This window comes from Lycium barbarum, chromosome 10 (genome assembly GCF_019175385.1).
Source record: "Lycium barbarum isolate Lr01 chromosome 10, ASM1917538v2, whole genome shotgun sequence".
NCBI classification, from domain to species: domain Eukaryota; kingdom Viridiplantae; phylum Streptophyta; class Magnoliopsida; order Solanales; family Solanaceae; genus Lycium; species Lycium barbarum.
In genome coordinates, this window is record NC_083346.1 from 209,439 (window position 1) to 234,402 (window position 24,964).

Below are 24,964 nucleotides of genomic sequence, written 5' to 3' on the forward strand. Positions count from 1 at the left end.
GGTGATCCTGATGCCTATCATGACTGTTGTCAGTTCTTCCTCCATAATGTCATCAGATAAAACAATCATGTATGTAGGGGTGAAAATCTATTAAATCAACTTGCAGAAATTTAGCCTGCTCAATGCTTAATGGCACACTAGGTTGATTCGCTCGACCTATTATCGTTGGATGTTGGAAGCTTCAGCAGTAACAAATGTCCAGAATGCTAGCATTGGCTTACCAGACTAGGCTGATTCTCTTGAACTATTATCATTGAGTGTAGCCTGTCCATGCTAATGACTTGTTTTGAATGCTTGGCATTGGTGTTGAGCCGCTTTGGTGTGCAAGCATCCTCAGTCATTGCTGTAATTCCAATAAACCACAACATGATTGTGTATCATTTTCTTCAACATTTGGTATAATAGGCACGCCTCTCTTCCTTTATGTGTAAGCTGTGGATCTTTCAGTTCTTATAGTTTGAATCTTTGGGTTTCTCAAGAACACCAGAGATGCACAGAACATGGGCCTTGTCTAACGAGCACGATTCTTAATCGCATAGGTTTCAGCATTGTTGTTCAACCAGTTCGATTAAAAGAAGTCTTGAGACTGCTATATCTTTATTTTTTGACCCTGAATTATGATCCTTTGCAAAGATGTAATCATTCGATAGCTTATTGAAATGGGAACTGCTTATATGATTCCATCTTTGTTCTCTTGGAATTTTTATGCCGCTATCCTGTTCTTAAAGGTGAAAAATTATGTATTAACTTGTTCCATGATTTTTAAAAGATATTTTTCTGGTGTGTCTATTTTCTTGCATAACATACAAACTAATGCTACTTCAGTGAGGGATTGATATTGACACAGCTGGTCGACATGCAGGTTGCGCGTGGTCAGATTGAACTAGCAAAAAATGTAAGACGGAGGCTGACATCTCCCAGTGTTGCTGTTCCACCATTTAATACTAGTATCCTTCCAATTGAAGTCACCAGAGCAACTGAATCAACCCCGCCCTCAGTGCCATTAACCAACATACCTCCTCTGCCTCCACCTCCCAATCCTGCAACTTCTTTTGCAAATTCCAAACCTAATGAAGAGGAAAGCAAAAGGGCAGCAGCAGCAATTGCTGCAAAACTTGCTGCTTCGACATCTTCTGCTCAAATGTTGACCTCTGTTCTTTCATCCCTTGTTGCTGAAGAAGCTGCGTCACTGAGCAGTGGATTGAAATCAACTGGCTTCTCCTCTAGCTTACCTTTTGCATCCCCAGAGAAACGGCTCAAGTTAGACAAGCCAATGACTTTTGCTGATATGAACAGTTCTGAAGGGGGTAGCTCCACTTACTTCACTTCATCACAGCAAATGATTACTAGCATTCCTCTTGGCCCCTCCTCAGGCTTGCAATCTGTATCCCAGTCAAACCAAATGCAATCCCCATTCCCACCTCCACCACCTCCTCCGCCGCCTTTACCTCCAGCAAATTCCCCTGCAAGTCAGTTAGTTCAATCTGCAGCTATGATGATGATGCCATATGGATATAGTGCGGGCCTTCAACCACCTATGTCTTCTCAAATTGCAATGGGACTGAGGCCTCCTCACCCACCATCCCAGCAAGCACAACAGCAGCAACTGCAGACTCAGCAGCCACAATCTCAGCAGCAGCCTGCCAACAGTGGATTTTATCGTCCTCCTGGTATTGGATTCTATGGACAAGCCCATCAGCAGACGACACCAGCAGCGCCCCGGCAGTGAATCCCTTTCGAATAGGGAGTGCATGTTACATTGTACATTAATAGTAAAAGTAGACTAGATCTAGTTACTGTTTACCCCATCTTTTCATACTTTCTCTGCGCCTGTCACTCTTCAATACCCACCCCTCCTTCGAACCAAGCTACCCTATTTTGTTTTAGTATCGGGTGTTTTGCATCCGCTTTAAGTGTTACCTGTAACCTTATGTAGGTGCTGTAAAATTAGCTGTAGATTGAAGGTCCATGTACTTAATATCTTCAGAACCAGGAGCAGAAGGAAACTACTAGGTGAAATTTTAACCTCTTTCTGCTTTGTGGGCCTGTCTATTAGTCCTTTTGAATGGTTGAAACTATGTGTAATCATGCGATTTTAACTTGTTCTATACTGTACTTCATTGATATATCCTCCAAAATACGTCTGCTAGCCAAATCAAAACCACGTTAAGTTTTTAAGTTAAAGGTGTGGGCTTGGATTTTCATCAAATTTTTCTTGGGATGCATGATATCCGCTTTGATAACTTATTGCCGCTTGTATTAGTTGCTTCATGCCATTTGAAAGAAGGGAGATGAATGGATTGTTTAAAGTAGTAATAAAACCATGTACTTGTTAAGTGTTATAATATAGCTTTAATGACGCAATGATATGCTGTAGTACCTCAGAAACAAATAGTTATCTCTCGAACTTGCATTTCGTAGTTAGCAACATAACTCATCAACTACATCTACATGTATTCCCAACACATTTTCAAATTAAAAATATTTCACACCAAAATTAACAGTATTTCCTTTGATACAGTAATGGAGCCTTAAAGACCAGGATGCGTAAAAGCAGACCCTGTATCTTACTGCTACTGGCAAATGGATTTTTCTATTCAATCAACAATCTCCTCAAGTATTGATCATCAGGTGGTTAGCAAATTTTGAACCAATTATGATCACATATAAACATTACCCTAGCCTTGCTTCCCTCCTTAGTAACCTGCACAAGCCACCATCAGATCAGAACTTGTAAGATTTTACACTTCATCAAATACCAAAAAACATGGTATCACGATTGACGATCAGTTTTTAAATATCCAGCCTTGGTTTTGCATGACAAACATAATAATGAAAAGTAGAGAACTTGGTAACAGCATCCACAGAGCTAGAAACTCAGCTCAGTAACCAACTACTGTAGTCTGTAGTGGAACTGAAAGATCATATACAAATTAAATACCTTCAGCAAATTTTATCAAGATGGTTGTCCGTGGTCGGTGCTGCCCCTCCACAGGGACAAAATGTGCTGTCACTACTGCTGGGAAACCTGCATTATTGAGCGCACCTTTCAAAGGAAGGAAGAGAAGATAAATAATAGCTCTAGCCTCTAAGACATTTTCACTCTAGGAATGGGTGAAGGTCGACTCTGCTACATCTTAGTCCTGGTTCTTACAGTCGATAAACTTATGGGCATATCAACTAAAAAGCAGCTCTAAGACAACTTTGTCGAAGAAAAGTTGGTTCTCTTACCCTTACAATTCCAGCAACAAAAGCTCCACAATTGGAAGCACCCATATCTTTTGGGATAGAAATAAATCTACAATGCGAAATGCATATTAACAACACAGAGAGAGACAACAAACATTAATGGTATCAGTAAATATTACCTGTTGACAAGGAGCTCCTTCTCACTAATCATATATTCATCTTCATGTTCAGTGCCTTTCTCAAGTGAATCAGCCACCTGGTACATAAAAGCTAGAAGTTTTCACCAGCAGAATGATTTTCGAGATTGAAGGTTAATACAGGCTACAAGAGCTTGATATCATGCAACTCAATCATAAGGATCGCAACAATGAAAAGCTAAAAACTGCAAAAGCTTTACCAACACCACAAGAACACAAAGTAGACCCTTGGAATACCAACAACAACAACAACAATGTACCCAATGTAGTCCCACAAGTGGAGTCTGGATGCTTGGAATACCAGATTCAAGGCGAGTTATTTGGTTAACCTCTTTAGTTGCACTAACCTCTCCCCTGTAAATAATGCAGATGGCTTCCTGGATTTCAACAACAATATATCCAATGTAATCCCACAAGTGGGGTCTGGATGCTTGGAATACTAAACTCAAGGCTAGTTGTTTGGTTAACCTCTTTAGTTGGACTAACCTCTCCCCTGTAAATAACCCAGATCATTTCTTGGATTTTGTCAGCTCCTTGGCTTTATAAGTTTTGTGTTTTTCAGCTGTCAGCTTCTCTCCTCCTATAAAAAAGGGACAATTTGATTGCTTGGAATTTCACCATGCTGAAAGACCAGTACCAATCTCTCAAACTTGTGGTTTGTACTTTTCCACCAATGCTTTCGACGGTAAGGTTATTGATGTCCAGTTCCGATCCATGTTGCTTGGCTCCGGTTCGGGACCTTGGTACTAGGTAGGGTTCTATAAGCAGTGGCGGAGCCAGAATTTCCGCCGAGGGGGTTCAAAATATAAAAAAGGAAACATACGAAGAAGCCTAAGAGGGTTCAACATCTACTATATATACATAAAAAATAATTTTAACCTTATAAAAACAGTGGTTTTTTCCCGCCGAGGGGGTTCGGATGAACACCCTCGGCTCTATGTGGCTCCGCCACTGTCTATAAGGCATGGCTTTCTTCTTCCTTAGTTTAGGATCTCCCTACTCGTATGTAGGAGGAGCTACTGCCTTCTCTCATCGTGTAGCCGGAGAATTCGAACACCACTACATCCTTCCATTCCTCAACAGCTCATCAAACACATAGATTGAGAAGTGAGAACACAGTCTCAATATTAAAAACAGTGACAGTTTTCTTTTCCTACAGTCTTTTTTGATAAAGAAAGAGATTATCATTGCAGGGGCATCACGAAGATGCCAAACTACAAAAAAAGTAGGCTGTTGTTAGCTCCAGTAAAGGAGAACAAAAATAACATTTATGGCACCAGTACATATAGTCTAAGCAGAACTAGGGAGCTAACGAAGTCTAAAAACAAGTCAACACTATTAACTGGTGTGAGACTGCTGGAATCATCCTCCAGATGTGCTTGATGGATTTGTCAACTATCCAAAAAATCCAGCTGATGTAAGATTCTTTTCCTACACAACTAGCAAGAAGGACCAAGTAAAAAGTTACTTTTCCTCTGCAAACTAGGCAAAAGAAGAGAATTTAAACCTCCACCTTCTGTTCCCTCATATCTTGTAGAAGATTTTGGTACCAAGATGAATAATTGAGTGAGAGAAGACCATGCACCCCAACCTCCGAACCTACTATACCCACACTGATTCTTCCAATAGGTAGATAACTTTTCCCTCCAGCATCAATGTTATACTTCTAGTATCTCCACGCAAGAATGTTTTAGACCATACATATCATATCCAATAGTGAAACCACAGATCCAGTCACATAAAAATTATCAACAAAAATTGCATTGCCGCTCAGAGGGATTGACTTGTTACTGGAAAGAAATGACTAATGACCAAATTATCAAATCCATATTCTTCCTCCTTTTTAGAAAGCTCCATATTTTTCCTCCTAAAAGGATTTCTTTTTTTACTAAAAAAAAAAAAAAAAAAAAGTAAGAACTTAACTCTTGTTTGCAGTCTCTTTCATGTACATTGACAATCGAGACGGTGCACACGAAAATTTAAAAGTTTACTGGAACTCTGGAAAATTGAGTTACCACAAAACAACTTATCCACAAGGCTAATTGATATTCTACTACAGAGATTTAAAAATGAAGTAAATGGACCATCACATTCCTGATGCTATGTCTTGTACATCCACACAGTTGAGAAAAAGATGGAGTATAGACTGGAGTGTATCGTACTTCCTACCAGATGAGTTACTTGAAGCCATGGGTAATAATATAAAAGTTATTCCTAAGAGCAAACAAATATAGCTTGTCAAATAGCCGACATTCTACTACTGAATGACTGGCCAACTAAGTTCGGGGAGTCTTCACTTTCGTTGCCGCACCCGTTTCCGGATTCTCCAAAAATATACTACCTTTGGAGAATCCGACACGCACCTGTTTACCGTTTTGAAGAGTCCGAGCAACATAGCTGGCCAAAGGTAGGTGGCACTGTGGCAGTTCCCCTCCCGCCTGACCCTAAAACCAAGCTAAAACACTAACAGAACAAAAAGAAGAACCTAAAAGAGAAAAAAAATCTTAATCAAGGCCCCACAAAGCATAAACTGTATTGGAGTAAAAATGAAGTGCTGTATAAGCAAAGGAAGACAAAAAGAAGAAGAAGAAAGCAAAACCTGACCTTCCCAAATAAAACCTTCCATACTGTACTATGCACAAATGATAAAATGCCAAGAAGTCGCGTCTCTCGTCGGTTTCCCTACAGCATTATGAAGATTTTAGGACGATTACTACATCAATAATAAAAATGAGGCTAGCAAAAGTTATTAAAATAACCATCATTATTGCTTACTTGAACATTAGAAATATAAATGCCCTGCCATTGTTCAGAAAGAATATATAGCCTGGAGCAGCACCAAAGTTAAGCCATTCTGCCGCTTCATTTACCTTTTATTCTAAACTTTTCCATTTTTTTTTTCTTCATAGAGTAATAATTTGATTAGATATTTGGGCACATATGGCCCTTATATAAGAAGTATACTATAAAGTAGAAAAGATTTTTTACGAACATCCAATCTTCTATACATACAGGAACCTCACGGGTGCACCAAAAGGAATCCTAAACTTTTCCATCAGAAATGGATTAGAATAAACGCTGTGCTTAACAGAAGATGTCATTATTTTTTTCTCCATTACTGATTCAGTCTCTAAATTTCATAGCTAGCTGCTTTTCATTGCATTATTCTGAAGAAGCCATGTTAAGAGAAATCAGTAAGAAGGTTTCAGCAAAAGAATATGAAGAATAGTCAAGCAGCAGATATGCTAGGAAAATGACCAATTGTAATCTTTGTTTTCCTTTTCTTTCTAAAACAATAAGAAAGTTGCAGTCAAGAGTAAGCAATTCTTATACAATATATGTAATCTGTTCTTTTAGAAAAAGTCTAGAGTAATTGAATTATGAACCCTTTTCAAGAGAACACCATATCAGAATAAATTCCAACCTTCATAGAAAGTTCAGACCCATTTAATAGCTAAGATCTTTCTTATTTTCTCTGCCTGAATCAGTGTTATCAAAAGCTAAAAGCACGAAAAAGTTCTAAGGTCCGTTGGGGGTTTACGCGCAAAGTGCAAATAAAGCGTGAAATGGAGAAGAAATACAAATATATATGTGTAGTCCAAAACTAATAATTATAAACATGAATAACAAATATATGGACAAAGAAATTGAAAGAACAAAAAATAAAAAAATAAAGTGAAATACTAATTGTTTAGTTTCACCTCTTCAAGAAACGTTCAATCGCAAGGAAAAGTACATGTGTAGTCCAAAACTAATAATTATATATGTGTAGTCCAAAACTAATAATTATAAACATGAATAACAAATATATGGACAAAGAAATTGAAAAAACAAAAAATAAAAAAATAAAGTGAAATACTAATTGTTTAGTTTCACCTCTTCAAGAAACGTTCAATCGCAAGGAAAAGTATGTCTTAGAGCCTTGATGACAACACCCAAGCGCATATTAAGAGAGGCGAAGCGCTCAACATTTTTTGACCCTCGTTTCAGGGCTTAGTCGCTCTTTAAGCGCGCCTTTGACAACACTGGCCTGAATTGCGATACTTTAGTTGCCTCCATTCTCGGTGAATTTTTCCCTCATTCTTGTTTTTTATAATAGTTAAACTAGCATGAAGTTACTCTCGAAAAACTGCATGATTGGAAATTGCACTAAGAAGTCCACACCTTTTCCCTGTGGCAGAGGAGTTCCAAAATCCGTGCTCCAACATCATAACCAGCGTCCTCTAACCTTTTCCCTGGAAGACCATTAGCATCTACAAGAATGCAAAATGCTTTAATGGAGAAGGCAAACTGGTTACTTAAACAACTGTATTTGTCCAAAAGTATTTCACGTCTAAGAGTTTGGAATCTTCATCAAAGAGGAAAGTTTAAAAGATTGGAATCTGTTTAGTTGTGTAGGATTCATCTTAATAAAATATTAAGGTGGTGGTTGAAAAGTTTGATGGATTTGAATTCTTGAAACTTGTAAAATTGTGGATACAAATGAAGCTGCATGAAACACCCAAATAGAAAGAGTAAACAAGCCGAAACAATAGGCATTGCGATGCGAAGAGCTTTACTTGGAGAAATAAACGGAACATATATCAAATGTGTAAAATCTGAGAAAGTCCCACATGAATATTCTACCATAACAGGCATTCATCAATCGGTACATGAAATTTTAATGAATTTGAAGAAATTGTGTTCAGAAGTAATTTATACGGAACTTCTGACGCGTCTATTTGTGTCAAGGGTCCTGGATATGTAACTGCTCAAGATATCATCTTGCCGCCTTATCTACAAATCGTTGATAATACACAACATACAACAAAACTTTCAGGATAGAAGTTATCCTATAGATGTTGCATTCATGCCTGTTCGAAACGCGACTATAGTATTCATTCTTATGGGAACGGGAATGAAAAACAAGAATATACTTTTTCTCATATCATTTGGAATAAAGGGAGTCAAATACAAAGGGAAACACAGAGAACACCACAAAGGTTAGATACAAACAAATAAAAAGTTGAGTTCATAATAATTGGGGGAAAATAAGAAGTAACCTTCTCTCGAATTCAGCAATATTATCGACTTGGGTCTGATTGTACTGAACAAGCTCCGAAAACAAGAATGCGAAAGCACTCAAAGTGACCTGAAAATAACCGCAAATTATTACCCTGCAAACTGCTTCCTCCGTTCACTTTAACTTATCACACTTCCCTTCTCGAGAGTCAAACTACATGAACTTTGATCAACATTTTAAGATGTATTTATATTAATATGAGAAGAATTGTAACTTTTCGTAAATCTAAATTTTACATTTTAAAATACTGAATTAATCTAATTCAATTTAGCTTTAGAGATTAGTCCAATGGACTCTCGAGAAGCGAAACGTGACAAGTAAAAGTGAACGGAGGAGTATGATCATATCCCTCTCTAGCTAAAAGGGGCTTACGGGTCGATATCAATGAAGAATTAGCAACAACAGTCCATTCTATTAGTGTCTAGTAGTGAAACTTTTTTTTAGTTATTCAAGTGTTACCTCTTGCTTGCCCTTGCTGAGGGGTCTCTCTAGGACGTTGTGCAGTGCTTCATTTTCCCTACTCCGATCATCACATCACTACTTTTTACTCTTAGATTGCATGTGATGAAAAGTATGAAATGAACAATGATTTATTTAGCTCTCTCCTCTGCTTATTTTCGGTTGGACATTGGAGAGGAAGGTAGAGCCGAGGAAATGAAATCTCTTCTATTTTACTCTTACAGCTTGTTTGGATGGTTGTTAATTGTGTTGTTACTTTAAAGACTATCCTATGTTAAATCATCTCACGTAGCGATGAAAAGTCTCATTTTATGTAACACCTATTTATGTGGTCGCGTTTTTACCTTATTTTTTCTTCTAATTTTGTCTTAGCTTATTATCCACGTAATAGTCATATTTTATCATTTATCCTACATTTTTATAATAGTTTTGTCAGGTACCCTATCTTTCATTTACGTTTATCTTTCAAATTGTTGGTGTGGCATTATAACGACAAGAAACGTTTTACTCTATTTAAACATTATATTCATCAAAATAATAGAATACGATGCAACATGAATGATATGTAACAACCATCCAAACAAGCTATTAGTTTTACAGTGGATAGGAAGGGCAAACATAGCTGCTGGGAGCTGGGGACAATATTTGCAATGGGCTATACAAAGTGCAAAAGGGAAAGGTCAAGATGCTGCAATATTCACACAAGTTTTTGCGGAAGTCGTCAATGCTATATGGCTTGAAAGAAATGCGAGAATATTTGAAAAGAGAAGAAGACACTGAAGGGAAATAGCAACGGAGATTGCTTTTGTTTCACTTGAATAGATCATTGCATTGAGAGTTGTAAAAAATGTAAAACATAATTACTTGAAATGTCCACTGTGAAAGAATTAATTATGAGATATAAAATCAAGTGTGCTACTATTAGTTTCTAACTAATACAAACAGTCGGAAGGACAATGAAAGAAGTCAAGCTCTGGAAGAGAGTTAGAACCCATTTGGGTTAGCTGATTAAAAGTAGTTGACAAAATAAACAGTATGATATTGTCGTAGTCGGAGAAATTGAATGTGACCCACCCCAAAGCCAACATATATTCAACAGTCTGAAACGAGATTGGTTTTGGTAGGGAAGGATTGATCACTTCTCAACTTACTCAACAAAACCGGTGTCAAACATAAAGCCTAATGCAGAATAGAATCTGCTAAAACGACGAGTCACAACAATTATAGACCCAGCAAATTTTAATTTTCACTTTTTGGCTTCTTTTTCGAGGGGGGAAAGACAAGCTACAACATTTTTAGCTGTTGAAAACATTATGGAAACAAGGGATTAACAACACAAAATCCGCCAGCAAAATGAACAAACAGTTATCTGAAGAGAAAATTTGTCTGAGTACTCAAGTGAAGAATCCATCGACCTTCAAGAAAGCGTCCTTAATATAGTAACGAACAAATACAATGTATTATCACATCGAACATAAATTATACACTACTGAGGCAAAAAAGCAACAAAGCTAAGGCATGACTAGGACTACGGGAGCAGTATATGTCCCATCACATATAACCAAAGAGGAATTTTACAATAGCTTACATAAAATTTTGGTCTAAATGGCCAAGATTCATGGGAGAAACAGAACCAACATCTTCCAATTCTTAAAAGAGTAGGTAAATTTCGCAACAACCTCTTTTTTTGGATGAGTGTGTTCCATAACAAACTATGTCGTAGTATTAAAAAGGAATAAACATAAACAAGCTAGTTTACATTTACTCTGAGTCCGACGAGTCAGGATTTGAACTCTGCCTGACATTCTTCTTGGTCTGAGCTTTGGATTTTGATAAAATTCTTGACGACTCACCCTCAAAAATGATAACTTCAGCTTTAGCTAACCTCTCTTCAAGTTCCTCAGTGCTAAAGTCATCGGTGCCCCCTAGCTCATCAAATCCAACCTGTTATCCGTGGAGCCAAATCATGGCAAGATAGCATGAAAAGACTATCATAAGATAATGGCCCAGAATACAAAACAACCCCAAACATGTAAAAAGAAATGAACTGCAAGTACTTCAAATTTATTGTTAACTGGACATACCACATAGTTTTCCACTTTAGCATTTTTTATGAGGGCAAGGGTTGGAAGAACAACAATTCTAAGCTTCTCAGCCAAGTATGGGCTTTTCTCTGCATTAATTTTCACAAAACGTGTCTCTACATGCTGTTTTGCCAGTATGCTCAAATGCTTGTCCATCACCTGCAATCAAAAAACTGTGTGAATTATTGTTTGCTAAATCTAATTCCCCGTGTAAAAAGCAACCTAAATTCATTCTTCCTTCTTGTCTTTTTAAAGATAAAATATCTCAAGTTAAGTGCAGACGAATACAATAGCCAATAACAATCTTCGTAGGACGTTTCCAACTAAAAGTAAATGAGTTAAACTAAATAATTTCTACTGACTGAAACAGACAGAAATAAACACAGAACATAACCAATACACCACATTATAGCTTGTCAACTGGAAGAGGGTCTAGGTTTTCTAATTGTCTTGGTGCACACACTATCAGCTGTTGTACATTTCTTTAGCTCTCTTTTCTTTTTCTTTTCCTACTTAAGTTGGATTCATTAGCTGCTGAACCAAGTGAGGCTTCTAGAGAGCAGAGTCAGTTATAAGTACGAACATTGAGGTAAAGACAACGTTGACTGCATTCCTACATGTGTTAACCTTGCTAGAGTAAAACATCAGTGCATCTCACAAGCCTCAGCCCTCAAGCGGAAAATTGTACGCAGATGTTTCACAAGGAAGAAGAAAAATCTGGAAAAATTGGTATCAAGGGAGGGAGGGGAAAACAGCAATTATCACAAGTCCTCATGGAACAGCCCTTTGGAGATATCATGAAAGGGTGAGAGATTTTGCAAAACAAGTCAAATCCAAGGTGAGGGAGGGACACAACAAGATACCCAGGGAGGGTAAGATGTAGGCAGACTTTACCTCTACCTACCTTTATGGGATAGAGAGGCTGTGTTTCTGATAGACCCTCCTCAAGCTCAAAAGAAATGCAACGGATGCATAAACTTAAGAAAGAAAAGGGGACAGCAAAATAACAAATGTAGAAAAAATAAAATAGTAACAGTGTTTATACATGGTTAAAATAGTAGATGTCGAATCCCTTCCTGGCTCCGCCACATTAGCGAAAAAGCGATACATTACGAATGAATAAATAATTACCTTGCAAGGCCAATTTTCGCGATAAAAATGGCAGACGACGCGTTCACTAGCCTTAACAACAGAGAAAAAGTCCTTCTCGTTTGGGATTTCGGAGTATTCGCCGTGTCCAAGAGACACCCAACGATTCCGTTTCTCAGCCATTTTCTTCATTTGTTGCAATCTACGTTCTCGTAATACCTCTATATCGTCAAGATCTAACCGATCTAAGGCCGAAATCTCATCATCAAGCTTGTCTTCAACGGCTTTAGCAACCGTTAATACTTGCTTTTCTACTATCTGCAAATCAATATAATAAATATGCTATGCAGATTGAAATCAATTAGGCAAGTATGAAAATACCTCTTGAACCTTGTCCATGGCTGCCAAAATTGAGCAATCTCTTCTTCACTATTGAAATGTTAAGTAGGACCCGACCCGGTTTTCCCTTTTTTCCTGGTTTCACTTTCTTTTCGGGAGTTCAAAACCTATTTTCCATGAAAAATGTTTAGTCTTATATCACTCACTTACCTTGTGGTTTCAGAAATTACCCTCGCCTTCATTATTTTTAAACTTTTTCTTATAGCAAAACTCATTTTAATGATAAACTTATTCAATATTCCAAAATTGCCCTTTCGTGGCGGAACAAAAATATTCAGCTATATAACTTTAGACCTTAAATATTATCGGATGCATTTATTCATTATCTTGTAAACTACACAACTGGCTAATTGTTGCTATTCAAACGTATTAACTTTTAGATGTATTTTTTTTTCCGGATACGTTTCAATAGTTTTTTAAGTATAAGAAATTGTTAATAATTTATTATAAGTAAGTACAATTTAGTATCGGAAAAATAGAATATTTTCCCGTACATACGTTAAGACAATATAAATTATATTTTTGAACATGATTTATTCTTTATTCTTAAGTCCAAAGATTATCGAACTAAAAATGTATTATCCCATGTTAGATGGAAGAAGTAGTGTTTATATGAAAATTATAGGTCAAATACGAAGTTCATTTCCTAGACGCATGTAGTCTTTTTTACCCCAAAAATACTTAGCCATCGATTAATACTTATAATTTCTTGAGAGTTTGAAATATAAAATAAAAAGGTTTCGTTGGATGATTTGTCTTGTGAATCCTTACTAAATAAAAAATCAAACATATTATTAAAAACTTAACGAAATATCGATCATTTTCATTTGTGTCCCAATCTAACAGGAGTATTATAATCAATGTCACAAAAGGATATTTTTGAAACGTTGTTGAAAAAATATCATTTAAACAAGTTTGGTTACAAAAAATTCAAAATAAGGAAGGTGATTGTAATATCTGAAACCAGAAGGGAAATGAGTGTTATAAGGCTAAATCAGAGAGGTTGTTTTTAAGACTATCCATTCTTTTTATGTTTCTTTTATAATAATAATAATAATAATAATAATTAAATGGGTTTAGTTGTTGCATAAGTATTTTCTGGAAAAATATGTAATTAAAATATATTTTAGTGCCGAATTTTCGAGTCCCAAAAATTAATAATATTATTCAAAACTAATTGGAGCAAGTGATATGCGGTAAAAGCTAAGATACTAAAAGAAAACTAGTCATGTTTGTAAGTGAGGGGAGTTATTTTAAGGAAAATTGACTTTCTTATGAGAAATATTTTCCAACATATCAAACACTCCACTAACAACGCTTTCTTTCGAAAATTAATGAACTAGTGAAACTCCTTTTTGCTCAAAAAGCAAAATAATTAACTGAATATTTTTACTACAAATTTTGGTAGTCCTCTCTTTTTGCTTCTTCTTTTTTGTCTTCCTCGATCGTGTATCTATTCTTTCTCAAATTCCTCCCGTCCAAAATTCTTCTATTCTCATTCCTATATTACTAAAGAATGTTACTACTAATTACAACCTTGGAGCTCAAAAAGAAAAAGAAAAAACTAAACAATTATAGTATTTCAACAAATACCAACTGCACAGGGGTTAAGATTCACGGGGCAAGAGAAGTAAATAGATGATGGTATCCTTGTACTAGCCCTTTGATTTGTAGGATAATCCTTGTACACAATTCAATATTTCTAATGGAAACGTCAAAGAATTTTATTATTAAGGCATATGAAAATGTATGTATAATATTATACAAAAAAAATGTGGATAAATAATTTAATTCTCAGCGGACAATCACATTCATGAATTACTCTCAACAAAGTAAAAGTGTTCTACATTTTCATCACCAGTCAAGTCCTAAAGGAAGAACATGGATAAGTAGTCTAAGGAGTGGACTTGTGCTTACAAGAAATAAGTTGACATTAATGATTGATTCGATAGTGAGAATAAACCTATTTTTCTTGGCGTGTACTCTATAAGCCTGTTTTTCCTATCGCTTTCACTTTCTTGAGTACCTCATTATTGTAAGTATATGCCAGGCTCTGGTTCAACCACAATAACCTGCAAAAGATGAAAATCCAAAATGAAAACCTTAGGCTATAAAAGGCTTTCGACATACTGAAATGAGTCATTTTATTTTTAGGGTAGAGTTGCCTGGATGGGCAAGAAGTAGCTATAAAAAGGCTTTCGACATGTTCTGAACATGGCTTGTTGGAGTTGAAGAATGGAATTCTATTGATTGCAAAACTTCAACATACTAACCTTGTTAGTTTTTAGGATACCGTACTCAAAGCGTAGAAAGGATTTTAGTATATGAATACATGCACAACAAAAGCCTAGACTTCTTCCTTTTCGGTAAATATCATAAGTACTTTTCATTTTCTTCCACAGTAGAATAATCTCAAGCAATTTGCAACTTTTTTTGGCTATGCTTCTTTTTCATCCTCCGTAATGATATGAATAGAGACACTGACAAAAAGGAGCTACTAAATTGGACCCACACGATTCAGAAACAGGGAAAGGATTGCTCAAGGTTACTGTATCTGCAAAAAGAATAAATGAGAAAAACACAATAATGAATTGGAGTTGCAACACCCATTCTTAGGCTATACAAATACAATAATGAATTTGTTAATTAAATTAGTTAGTTTATTATTGTGCTACTATTATATAGTGAAATGGAGGGGAAGTGCCAAAAGAAGGAGAAATAAGATAAACGATCTTCTAGGCCATAGAGAGTCAGCACATCACTTTATTTACACCTAATGTTAATATATATTCCACAAAAAGCATATAATTCAAATGAAATAAGGGTGACGTTCAATGTTTCCAATTAAAAAGGTTCAACAAGTTATCGTCTTGATAAACTAAAACATACGTAAGAGTACTTAGCATACATCTCTATTGTGCTTCATCGTGTTTCTTTGTATGAATTTACCTAATTTATCTGTTATGTTTTAACGCTGCAGTAGATCATAAACTTTTCAAGAACAAAAAAATCGCTCGGCCAAACAGATTAGCCCCCTGATTGAATCAGAGAAGGCACGCCTCGTTCGCCTCATTCGAAGGTTGTGGCACCGCAACTTGGGTGACCTCCCATCACCAAGCGAGATGGTCCACTTTATTGGTATTCAGAATCATCTCTATTGGAGTATAAATGCTGAGAACTGAAAGTACAACTGTTATGAAATTGGGATCTATGAAAGAACAAACGAACATTAGTTCTCACACCGATTGACCAATATTCTATCTGAACTAGCTCAAATGATGTACCTCCCAACATTCCATCAACACCTTGTGAGGTACCTAGTCATTCCTACAATAGAAATCCATCTAAGAATCCAGGTCCACCCTGGAGAAAATATCTTAACAAATAATGTTTAAATAACTACACTGGAGAACTACTGTTTACCAAAATGTATTCAGGAACATGCAAAGATTGCAATCAGTTCAAGAATTTCGAATGCCCCTCAAACTATTTCAAGGAACACCAATAATACTCTCCACAAAAGTCATCTACTTGGAAGAGATCAGCTTACACCTATCATGACATTAATGCAGCAATAAGTTCATTTTGTTGGTTCGCAAAAAGGTAAAGTTCAACCAAAGAATTTGGAGATCCTGATCAATCTAATTATGTACTCCACTGGATTAGTGCCAAGAACAGGGAGGGGGCCGATATTTACTCTTATGCAGTCTTTCTTTCTGTCTCACTCTTCACACAATTTCCAGCACCTTGGTTAAGCAGTCCGTTCTTATAAAGCATGTCCAATTCATGGAAATAGGGGCATGATCTGTAGTTTTTGGGACCTGTCTTTCCACTGTCAATTGTCCTTTTATAGTACTTGTTAATGTTCTCCCATTTTTCTTTACACTTTTTTGGAGTCCGAATGCAACCCATCTTAGCCAATCCATCGGCTACCTCTTCCCACACAGATCCTTTAGCCCCTTTAAGAAACTTGTGATCTAAACCAGTTCGAACTGATACCAGGGCCTGTACTTCAGATTTTGGCCATCTCCTATTACATGGATCAGATCTAGCATCAGCAGCTTCTTGACCATGAACTTCACCTTCATCTATTTCTGATGATTTTGGAACTCGGAACCCTTCACCTAACAGATTCTCAATGAAAGTAATAATGGCCAAGTTTCTAGACATCTCTTCAGCTCTCAACTCCTCGTCCCGCTTTGCCCTTTCTACCACTTGCTGCTTCCAAGCTTCTTCCCAGATGATTCTCTCCTGCTCCCTCTTCTCTATCATCTCTGTTAACTCTTTATGCATCTGCTCTTGCTTGTCCATCAGCGTCCTTGCCATGTCTTCAAAATATAATTTAAGACTCTTCCGTGTTTCCCTCTTCCTCTTTCTAATTACACGTTCTTCAATTGCCTCTGATGATTCACTGTCATCCGAAGATGAGCTGCATCAAGGTACATGAAAGATAAGAGAAGAAAGCTATGCTTGGAAGTTCATAGATTCTTGTAACATACCATTGCAAATTCTTTCATATCTTCACAATTTTATCAGAGACCAATCTTTCCTAGAAAGTCATTTATCTTATTTGAAAAAATCATTGCCGTGTAATTATCTGGATTACAATGGATAACATTATCCATCAAAAACTAGAAATCGCAAAAATTGATCTTGGCAGTAAGTTCAAAGCACAGACAACTGTTAATTCCAACGCAACCAACAGTATAAATTCAATACCTTATTAGCCAAAAACCTGCTGCTTTGATCCACAAAATAAATGTAGCATCACCTTGTGATACTCTTACCATACTTTATAGATTAATATTAAAATTTCTAAGGTCTAAGGTCCACAAGAAGAAAAAGACTGAACCATTTCTACGGTCAAACGTTTTATGCTTTTTCTAAAACAATTGTCAAAAAGCTTAAATTTAAAGTTTACAGTTCTTTATCAGGAAAAATAAAGTACACGGCAATGACACCAAGTATTTTCATTTTGGTCCCATTATGTGACCAAAGCACTGAATATGAGTAATTAGCAACAAAAAATATTGGAACTTAGAATGTTAGAAAAGCACTGAAGCTTTTCCTAGCCACTGAGCGTTTCCTGCAACACTAAACAATTGATATTTCACTTTATCGTTAAAAAAAAAAAAAACAATTTCTTTGTCGATATATTTGTCATTTATGCTTATAATTATTAGTCTTGGACTAAGCACATATATTTGTATTTTTTTTTTCCGCTCTTTATTTGCGCTTAAAGCCCTAACAGACCAACATATCAACGTAAACAGCATAATAAAGTAATGCCGCTATTATTAATATAAAAAAAATCCACAAACTCAAATGAAGACCTTTGCTCACATAAACAGCGCGATTATTAACACAAAAAGAGATTACCTAAATTCAGCCTCCAAAAGAGGAGATTTGGAGATGAAGTTGAAGCAATCAGCAGCAAATCCATTAACCCTAGACGCATTCATAAACCCTAAATCACTGTTACACGTCACCATCACGTCAGGGCTGGGCTCCACCATCTCTTCTGCACCATAACTGCACCGTACCGGACACAGCTTACGTACAGGCGACACGTGGATAACGGCGGATGGGTTCTCATAAACGGCATTAGTGAATGAAACGTTTTCCATTTTGGAGAGGCGGTAAAACCAAAGGTGAAATGGGGTAAAAGGGATAGGAATCACCGTATTAGCCAATTCTTTTTTTCTTTTTTCTTTTAAGGGCTTATTATTTATACATACGTGTCAGAATGTTGAGACTATCTCTCAATCTCAACCGTTGGTTAAGTACTTACCTTAATTGTAATTAGGAAAGAGATTTTAGTGATTAGGAAGATAATTAAAGAGGTTAGGAGGAGTCTTAATTGGTTTTGACTTTAATAAATCTAGAATGCTTTGCAAAAATCTAAGAGATTTTTTGGAAATAAAAGCCTTAAGGGTTGTTTGGTAGGTAGTCAAAATTATCCTGGGACTTATTTATCCCATCTATTGAGATTATTTTATACCATCTTTTAGATGGATGGTACAAAATAATCTCAGTATAAGTGGGATAAGAGGATGGAATGCATTTTATACCTTTGTTACTATTAGCTAATTTTAAGTAGGACCGCAAAAATATGTGTATTAATCATATATGTGCACAAATATAGGAAACAAACTTTTGTCATTTCGGATATTTGTACATAATGGACAAAATTGATAGCGGTTGTGTATGGTACCGCGTATGAGGCAAGAATTGTTTCTATAACACTGTTTCTCCAATTCACTGCCTCTGATTATCATTCAATAAAACTAAAGCCAAAATTTTCATTCAATGGCCAATTGGGAAGGAAAACAAGATTATGGTTCACAGAATTCCATTAAAACCTTAAACATCCTATCCACTAAACTCTAGATTCCAGCACAACTTAGAGACTCCTCAAGAGTACAACAAGCACGGTTTCTCTCTTTCAACTGTGTTACTTTTCGTGTGGCCATGACAACTCTACTCCATTAGATGTTGTAACTGCAAATAAGTATAAGTGATTACAGGTAAAGTGACAGTAGAGAATTTGATCTCGACACATTCCTCTGCTGCTTTCTTGAGTGGCCATTAGTTGAGACCTGACTTGTAATAATTTGTCATCCAGACGGGTGTTCACCTCTGTATGGACTTGTAAAGTACGACCGTCACATATTTGGAGAGGAATCGATTAGTTGAACCGAGTGCTACCACAGACGGGGTACTCTTTCCCTTCTGCATGTAGAGGTGGTTAAGTACCACATGCTGAGGTCTCGACAAAGGAGGTGGAATTTCCATGTGAGTTGCTGGAACGTTAAGCAAAGTCATCTGTAGATGAGGCGGAACAAAAGGTGGCTCCTTGGCGTAGTCCTCTGCTCCAAGTTGCAAGTTACTGTAACTGCAATCTGGGGACTGAGGAGGTTCAAAACCAGAAATGCTTTCGATATCTTCTGGCACATAATCCTGCATCAAACAGCACAATTTTTTGTCAATTTAGTTTTCCTTTGTCAACTTGTGACTTTTGAAGCGAACGGAATCAATTGTCACCAGGAAATGAAAGACTTAATTATCATTATGACAGTATTAAGAACATAGTCCAATGAAAGTTTGGGTACCCCGAAATGAAAATAGAAGGTAATCTCAGAAGAGCTGGCTATGCTGCTATGGTCACATACTACGAACAAATTGCAACACTTTACAATTTAACAATCAATCTAATCTTTTTTTCTCATAACTGTGGTGTGGGTCTATCGGAAACAACCTCTATACCTGACAAAGGTAGGGTAAGGTCTACATACATCCTACCTTTCCAAGACCCCATTTGTGGGATTACACAGGGTATGTTGTTGTTGTTAACCGTGATGCCCGGGACAGCTTGCGCGCACCTCGACTAATTCTGCGGGATACCTGCCACCAACCACCAGGTAACTATGTCCACCAAGGCTAGAACATATGGGAAGAAATCACCTAGTGTTTTGTCTCTGTTGGAATTTGAACCTGACACCTTATGGTGTTCAACCCACTTTATTGACCGCTTGGCCACACCCTTCCTAGGTAGTTTTCTTTCAAGGTAGGTAGTCAGGCAATTGAGATAAAAACAAAGAAGACTGGACATATTTCTATATTCATGTTATTTTATATAGTTTTCACAAATTTCAAGAATTCAATTATCTCACCTAATCATATTTAAATTTGACATGATATTTTCTATATCAAACTAACTTTCACCTATTACTTCAATTACTTCTTCTCTGTTACATATAAAGTACATTTATAAAGCATACACGTCAATTTAGTAGCATTTTCTTTTCTGCAACCATTTGGAGTAGCGATAGGTTTGGGGACGGGAAGCAGGTGCTAGAGTAGGATGCATATGAGGCATTCATATGCCCAATCAAGCAGCAGCAACACTGTATTTGCTTTCTTCCTTTTTTCCCCTCTATAATTGGTAAAACAGTAATTACATATCAATAATAAAATAGTAGTTAGGTTGGCTATATGTAAATGTCTATTTCACTCAATTTGAGCTTCATTCCAATACTCATATAAGAGTTCTATAAAACTAGACATTCTTTAATTCTTACTCTTATCCCTATATTAACATAGAAATCTCTAAACAAAAAGGACTCCTAGCAAACCACTGGGTCAAATGTAAGTCTACCAATGCAACTAAACCTAAATCCCAACTGTTTGGTATCGCCTATATGGATCTTTTTTTTTTTTGAAATGGTAACAACCTATATGGATCTTTTGCTTTCATTGTTTTCTTTGATAAAGAAAATGGTTTCACACGCAAGCGAGCACAATTGTGTCAAAATCATAAACAGACTCAGCTCCTTACAATATTGAAGGAAGCTGAGAAAGATCTAAAATCCAAAATGCCACAGGCATCAACGTTTCAGTATATGAATGTTTTCGTATTTGCTTTCAAAACATCTTTGGATCTTTTGCTTTCATTGCGCAACTCTTTGCTAAGTCTCATGAGTTTCAAGAAACTATGTCATGTCTGTGAAGGTTAACAGCAGCAAAATAGTATGCAGACGGTAATCAAATTTATCAATGGATGAATCTTGTATGCTTCTGATGAGAAGTGGGATTACATGAATTTTAAGAAAATAAAAAAGAGAAGATTTTCGGCAATTTTGCATGCACCCATGAAGCACGATTGCCGGAGCCGTGAATAGACAGTTGGAGAAGACAAGGAGGAAAATCGAAGAACTTGCGAAGAAGTTACACAAGCACTAAAGAAGTTAACAAAGCTGCCAAAACCAAACAAAACAAATTCACAATTAATGTTTCTGCCATAAAGACTACCATATATATTTATAAAATTTACCTTATAAGAAAGAAATAAAGACTACCACAAACAACTTAAGGAAATATATAATTGACATATTACAAAGATTCATTACAAAACTTAGCAAAAATACAAAAGTCCAGGAGATAATCAAAGGGTAGAAAAATGAGTCTCATAAATTGTAAGAGTAATTTTCCTCTTTAGTTCACTTCTCTCTCTCTCTCTCTCTCTCTCTCTCTCTCTGTCTCTATAGTCTCTCCCTTCATATTTTTTTTTTCTTTTTACTTGTAAGCTGCACAGTGGGGAGGTTGGTTTTATGCTTATCCAGTCCTTGGTATTTCTTTACATATATCATTTCCTCCAAAAGAAAAAAAGGCATTGAGATTGAGAGAGATCATCATTTCCATCAAGAATGGCTCGTCGAGTTACAGTCATTCAGCTTTCACCGAACACTCCACACTGAAAGACTACACTATGGAGTAGAGTTCTTTAATTTGTAAAGAAGAATTGATTCCTCACTTTAAAAGCATCCTCTAAATCTCTACGCAATATGACAATATATACCAAAGGCATATAATAAGACGAATTATTTGAGTGTAGATAATTAGTTCTACCTTAATAATTAGTTCTACCTTAACTTTAACCATAAACTTTCTTCTATGACTCTTGATGGCTACAGGGAGTGGGGTTCAGTAAAACCTTCACCAAATCGTTTCTAGTCAGTGATTTGCTTTGACAAAACAGAAACATCTTCAGGTATTTCATCTCAAGGGCTCTAACAATTCATAATTTGCGGTGCATTGACACACCATAATATAACGACAATCTTTGTTGAAGTTAAGGCCTAATCTGAGAAAAGGCTAGATTAAGCATGTCCACTGTTTGGACCAAAACAATTTACAATCTATATCCATGCCATTTTTGACAGGACATGGATCCATATGCTGAGACGTCTTGTTTCCGTAATGACATTGTCACAGAGCAAAACAGTCCAGGCTGGAAAGACTCCCGTAGTTGTAAGATCAACTCTCCTAAATATCTTGGAGCATAACAAATAAAGATTAACTCTTCTTGGTTTCAAAGGGTAGTTAATCTGACCCGTATAGTCGTATTTTATATTCACATAAGCAAGTAAAGCTTGACCCTGTCGTAGTTCTCAATCATTACGTGGCACCGGGCGTGGCTGAACCATCTATGATGGGGGGAGCTAATGCACAATCAATCACAAAGGCCCACAATATGTACTTATATTTTTTATATTGTATGTTATATATGTGTATGTTTGTCTGCATGTATTAGCTAAGTCCCTATTGGACGTCCGGTTTCCTTCTATTCTTGCTTCAATCCTTGTAATAGGAAAATACAATAGCAACTAGGTTTGGAATTCAACAGAATATTTCAATGAAAATGAACGGAGATAATTTTCAGATGGCAAATGTACCTTCACATCCAAAATGTTGTAAGTATTTCCTACTTCATCCTGGATGCATGGCAAATCAGGGGAACACCTCCATTGTCCATCAACTATAAACCTATACTGGTAAACTCCAGAAGAAAGGACCTTCAAAATGGTGAAATCTTTCCCAGATCTTTGCAAAGGGTTCCTGAGAATGAATTTTATCTAAGCCCAAGCAGTTGAGAATTTTGTCTATTTTTCCGATGTAGAACGTGGAAGAATAAAATCAAGCTTACAAACCTTGATTTCCAATTATCCCATGATCCCTCCACGGCAACTTCTTTGCCATCATAGGTCCATGATATCAATGTGGGAACTCCTTGCTCATCATTCAAGTCTTCGTATCCTGAGGTGGTTTGCATCCATGAAGGGTTTGCGATATGCAGCTCCTCGGGTCTTTGTAAAGGGACCACTGGCATCTGGGTAAAAACATTTCAAAACAAACAATTTCACAGTCTATAAGAAGATCGACATCCTGGACCAATTTCTAACAAGGAACAAACACGACATACATAGATGTAGCCTTTCTTGCTACATAACTCAAAAATGCTGGTTAGTGCTTAACAAGTGGTTAATACTTTTAGTGTCATATCTTCCAAAACCAAGCTGTGTACCGTCCGGTTTGCAACCCCTACTACATATGCCTCTTAAGATATTTACTATATTTTGTACGTTTCAGATATAGCACGTCCCTTTTTTTTTTTTTTACACCTGAGATTTGCATCCATGTTGTTGTTGAAATTCAGAATTAGACACCTGAGATTCTGTAACGAGCAGATACTTCCGTAGGAACATAATCTCTGGTTAAATACATTACGAGATTTTTTTCCATACTTTCCGCATTCAGTTCTAGCTATTTCTGCACCTTCTAATCGACCTGAACAGCATATACGGATCCCCTACCACCCCTGTTTTCATTCCTAACGGAATATCCTTCACTACTTTCCGCATTCAGTTCTAGCTATTTCTGCACCTTCTAATCGACCTGAACAGCATATACGGATCCCCTACCACCCCTGTTTTCATTCCTAACGGAATATCCTTCACTACTTTCCGCATTCAGTTCTAGCTATTTCTGCACCTTCTAATCGACCTGAACAGCATATACGGATCCCCTACCACCCCTGTTTTCATTCCTAACGGAATATCCTTCACTACTTTCCGCATTCAGTTCTAGCTATTTCTGCACCTTCTATTCGACCTGAACAGCATATACGGATCCCCTACCACCCCTGTTTTCATTCCTAACGGAATATCCTTCACTATTTTACTAAAAATGGAACGAAATGATCTTGTTTTGTTCCTTGGTTGTAAAGAGATGTCTTGATCCTGAAGCCAAAGATTTATCTTTGGGGCCTATATTTTTTCTATCATCTTCAAAGAGGAGAGTCCTAGAATAGATACAAAAGGTAACACTCTTCAATCCAAATTCTAATAAAGTAAATTCCATTATGTAACAGATGTTCTATGAGGAACAATCACTAAAGTTTATTACCTGATTCCAAAACAAACCATAACCATATTTATTAATTCCCCATCAAACTTTTCAAAGTAATGACCTTTCTTCAGATCTAACCATTAATTTCCAAACTACAAATATATCCACACTAAATCTACACCAAACCTTCCAAAAGATTAAAACTTTACATCCAAACAAACAACCCAATACAACAATCAGCAAAAAGAAAACAAAAAAGTTTGTATTTTTAATAACAACCCCTTCACATTTTTATTTTTATTTTCAAGAACTGACCTGAGGTCTAAACATCAATGGTGATTGAGAAGCTGTAGGACTTGAAGGTGGAGATTGACCCATAAATTCACCATCCATAGTTTCTTGGTGGACCCCACCATCAACACCAGATTCACTATTGTCACCAATTTCTTCTCTTCCATTAACATTCCCCATTATAAAGTTTCTATTTTTAATAAAAAAAAAGGAACCAACTTGGAATCTACAAAAAGAGATTCCTTTGTGAAAAACAAAAAAACAAACAAAAAAGTACTCCACTTATGTAATAAACTATATAAACACGTTTACCCACTACACTTTATTAATGACATCACAACTTTGACATTTAATATGCTTATGGTGTAAAAAAAAATATATATATTTTAAGGAGAATCAAAGAATTGTATTCCTCCTTCCATTTAGATTAGATTGAGTGCTGATGAGTGACGGGAGTGACATAGGAGGAAAAAAAAAAGAGATTAATAGGTGAGGAAAAAAATAAT

General features: G+C 36.4%; 4 protein-coding genes and 1 pseudogene across 10 annotated transcripts in view; 1 reads left to right on the forward strand and 4 right to left on the reverse strand.

Moving 5' to 3' along the window:
• Positions 1-2,124, forward strand: part of LOC132614101 (uncharacterized) — a 28,367-nt gene extending 26,243 nt beyond the window's left edge. For all 6 annotated transcript variants that reach the window (XM_060328461.1, XM_060328458.1, XM_060328459.1 and 3 more), the window contains one exon: positions 863-2,124. In XM_060328461.1, the coding sequence (XP_060184444.1) occupies positions 863-1,729 (867 nt within the window). In that variant the 3' untranslated portion in view covers positions 1,730-2,124. The remainder of the gene's footprint in view (positions 1-862) is intronic.
• Positions 2,125-2,246: 122 nt separating this feature from the next.
• Positions 2,247-9,242, reverse strand: LOC132614102 (uncharacterized; annotated as a pseudogene).
• A 1,081-nt stretch (positions 9,243-10,323) lies between these two features.
• On the reverse strand, positions 10,324-12,657 carry LOC132614781 (thioredoxin domain-containing protein 9 homolog). 2 transcript variants are annotated; one of them, XM_060329312.1, is made up of 4 exons: positions 12,471-12,657; positions 12,123-12,398; positions 10,992-11,150; positions 10,324-10,851 (listed from the first exon to the last, which is right to left on the reverse strand). In XM_060329312.1, the coding sequence occupies exons 1-4, from the start codon at positions 12,477-12,479 to the stop codon at positions 10,669-10,671; spliced, it is 627 nt and encodes a 208-aa protein (XP_060185295.1). In that variant the 5' UTR covers positions 12,480-12,657; the 3' UTR covers positions 10,324-10,668. The 2 variants fall into 2 exon arrangements, with proteins under 2 accessions (XP_060185295.1, XP_060185294.1); XM_060329311.1 differs by having other exon boundaries at positions 12,462-12,655.
• A 3,033-nt stretch (positions 12,658-15,690) lies between these two features.
• Positions 15,691-18,278, reverse strand: LOC132613736 (trihelix transcription factor GTL1). Its single transcript, XM_060327939.1, has 2 exons — positions 17,859-18,278; positions 15,691-16,908 (listed from the first exon to the last, which is right to left on the reverse strand). The coding sequence occupies exons 1-2, from the start codon at positions 18,104-18,106 to the stop codon at positions 16,179-16,181; spliced, it is 978 nt and encodes a 325-aa protein (XP_060183922.1). The 5' UTR covers positions 18,107-18,278; the 3' UTR covers positions 15,691-16,178.
• A 478-nt stretch (positions 18,279-18,756) lies between these two features.
• On the reverse strand, positions 18,757-24,743 carry LOC132613737 (SNF1-related protein kinase regulatory subunit beta-2-like). Its single transcript, XM_060327940.1, has 4 exons — positions 24,483-24,743; positions 22,970-23,148; positions 22,715-22,877; positions 18,757-19,439 (listed from the first exon to the last, which is right to left on the reverse strand). The coding sequence occupies exons 1-4, from the start codon at positions 24,636-24,638 to the stop codon at positions 19,113-19,115; spliced, it is 825 nt and encodes a 274-aa protein (XP_060183923.1). The 5' UTR covers positions 24,639-24,743; the 3' UTR covers positions 18,757-19,112.
• Between the last annotated feature and the right edge of the window lie 221 nt (positions 24,744-24,964).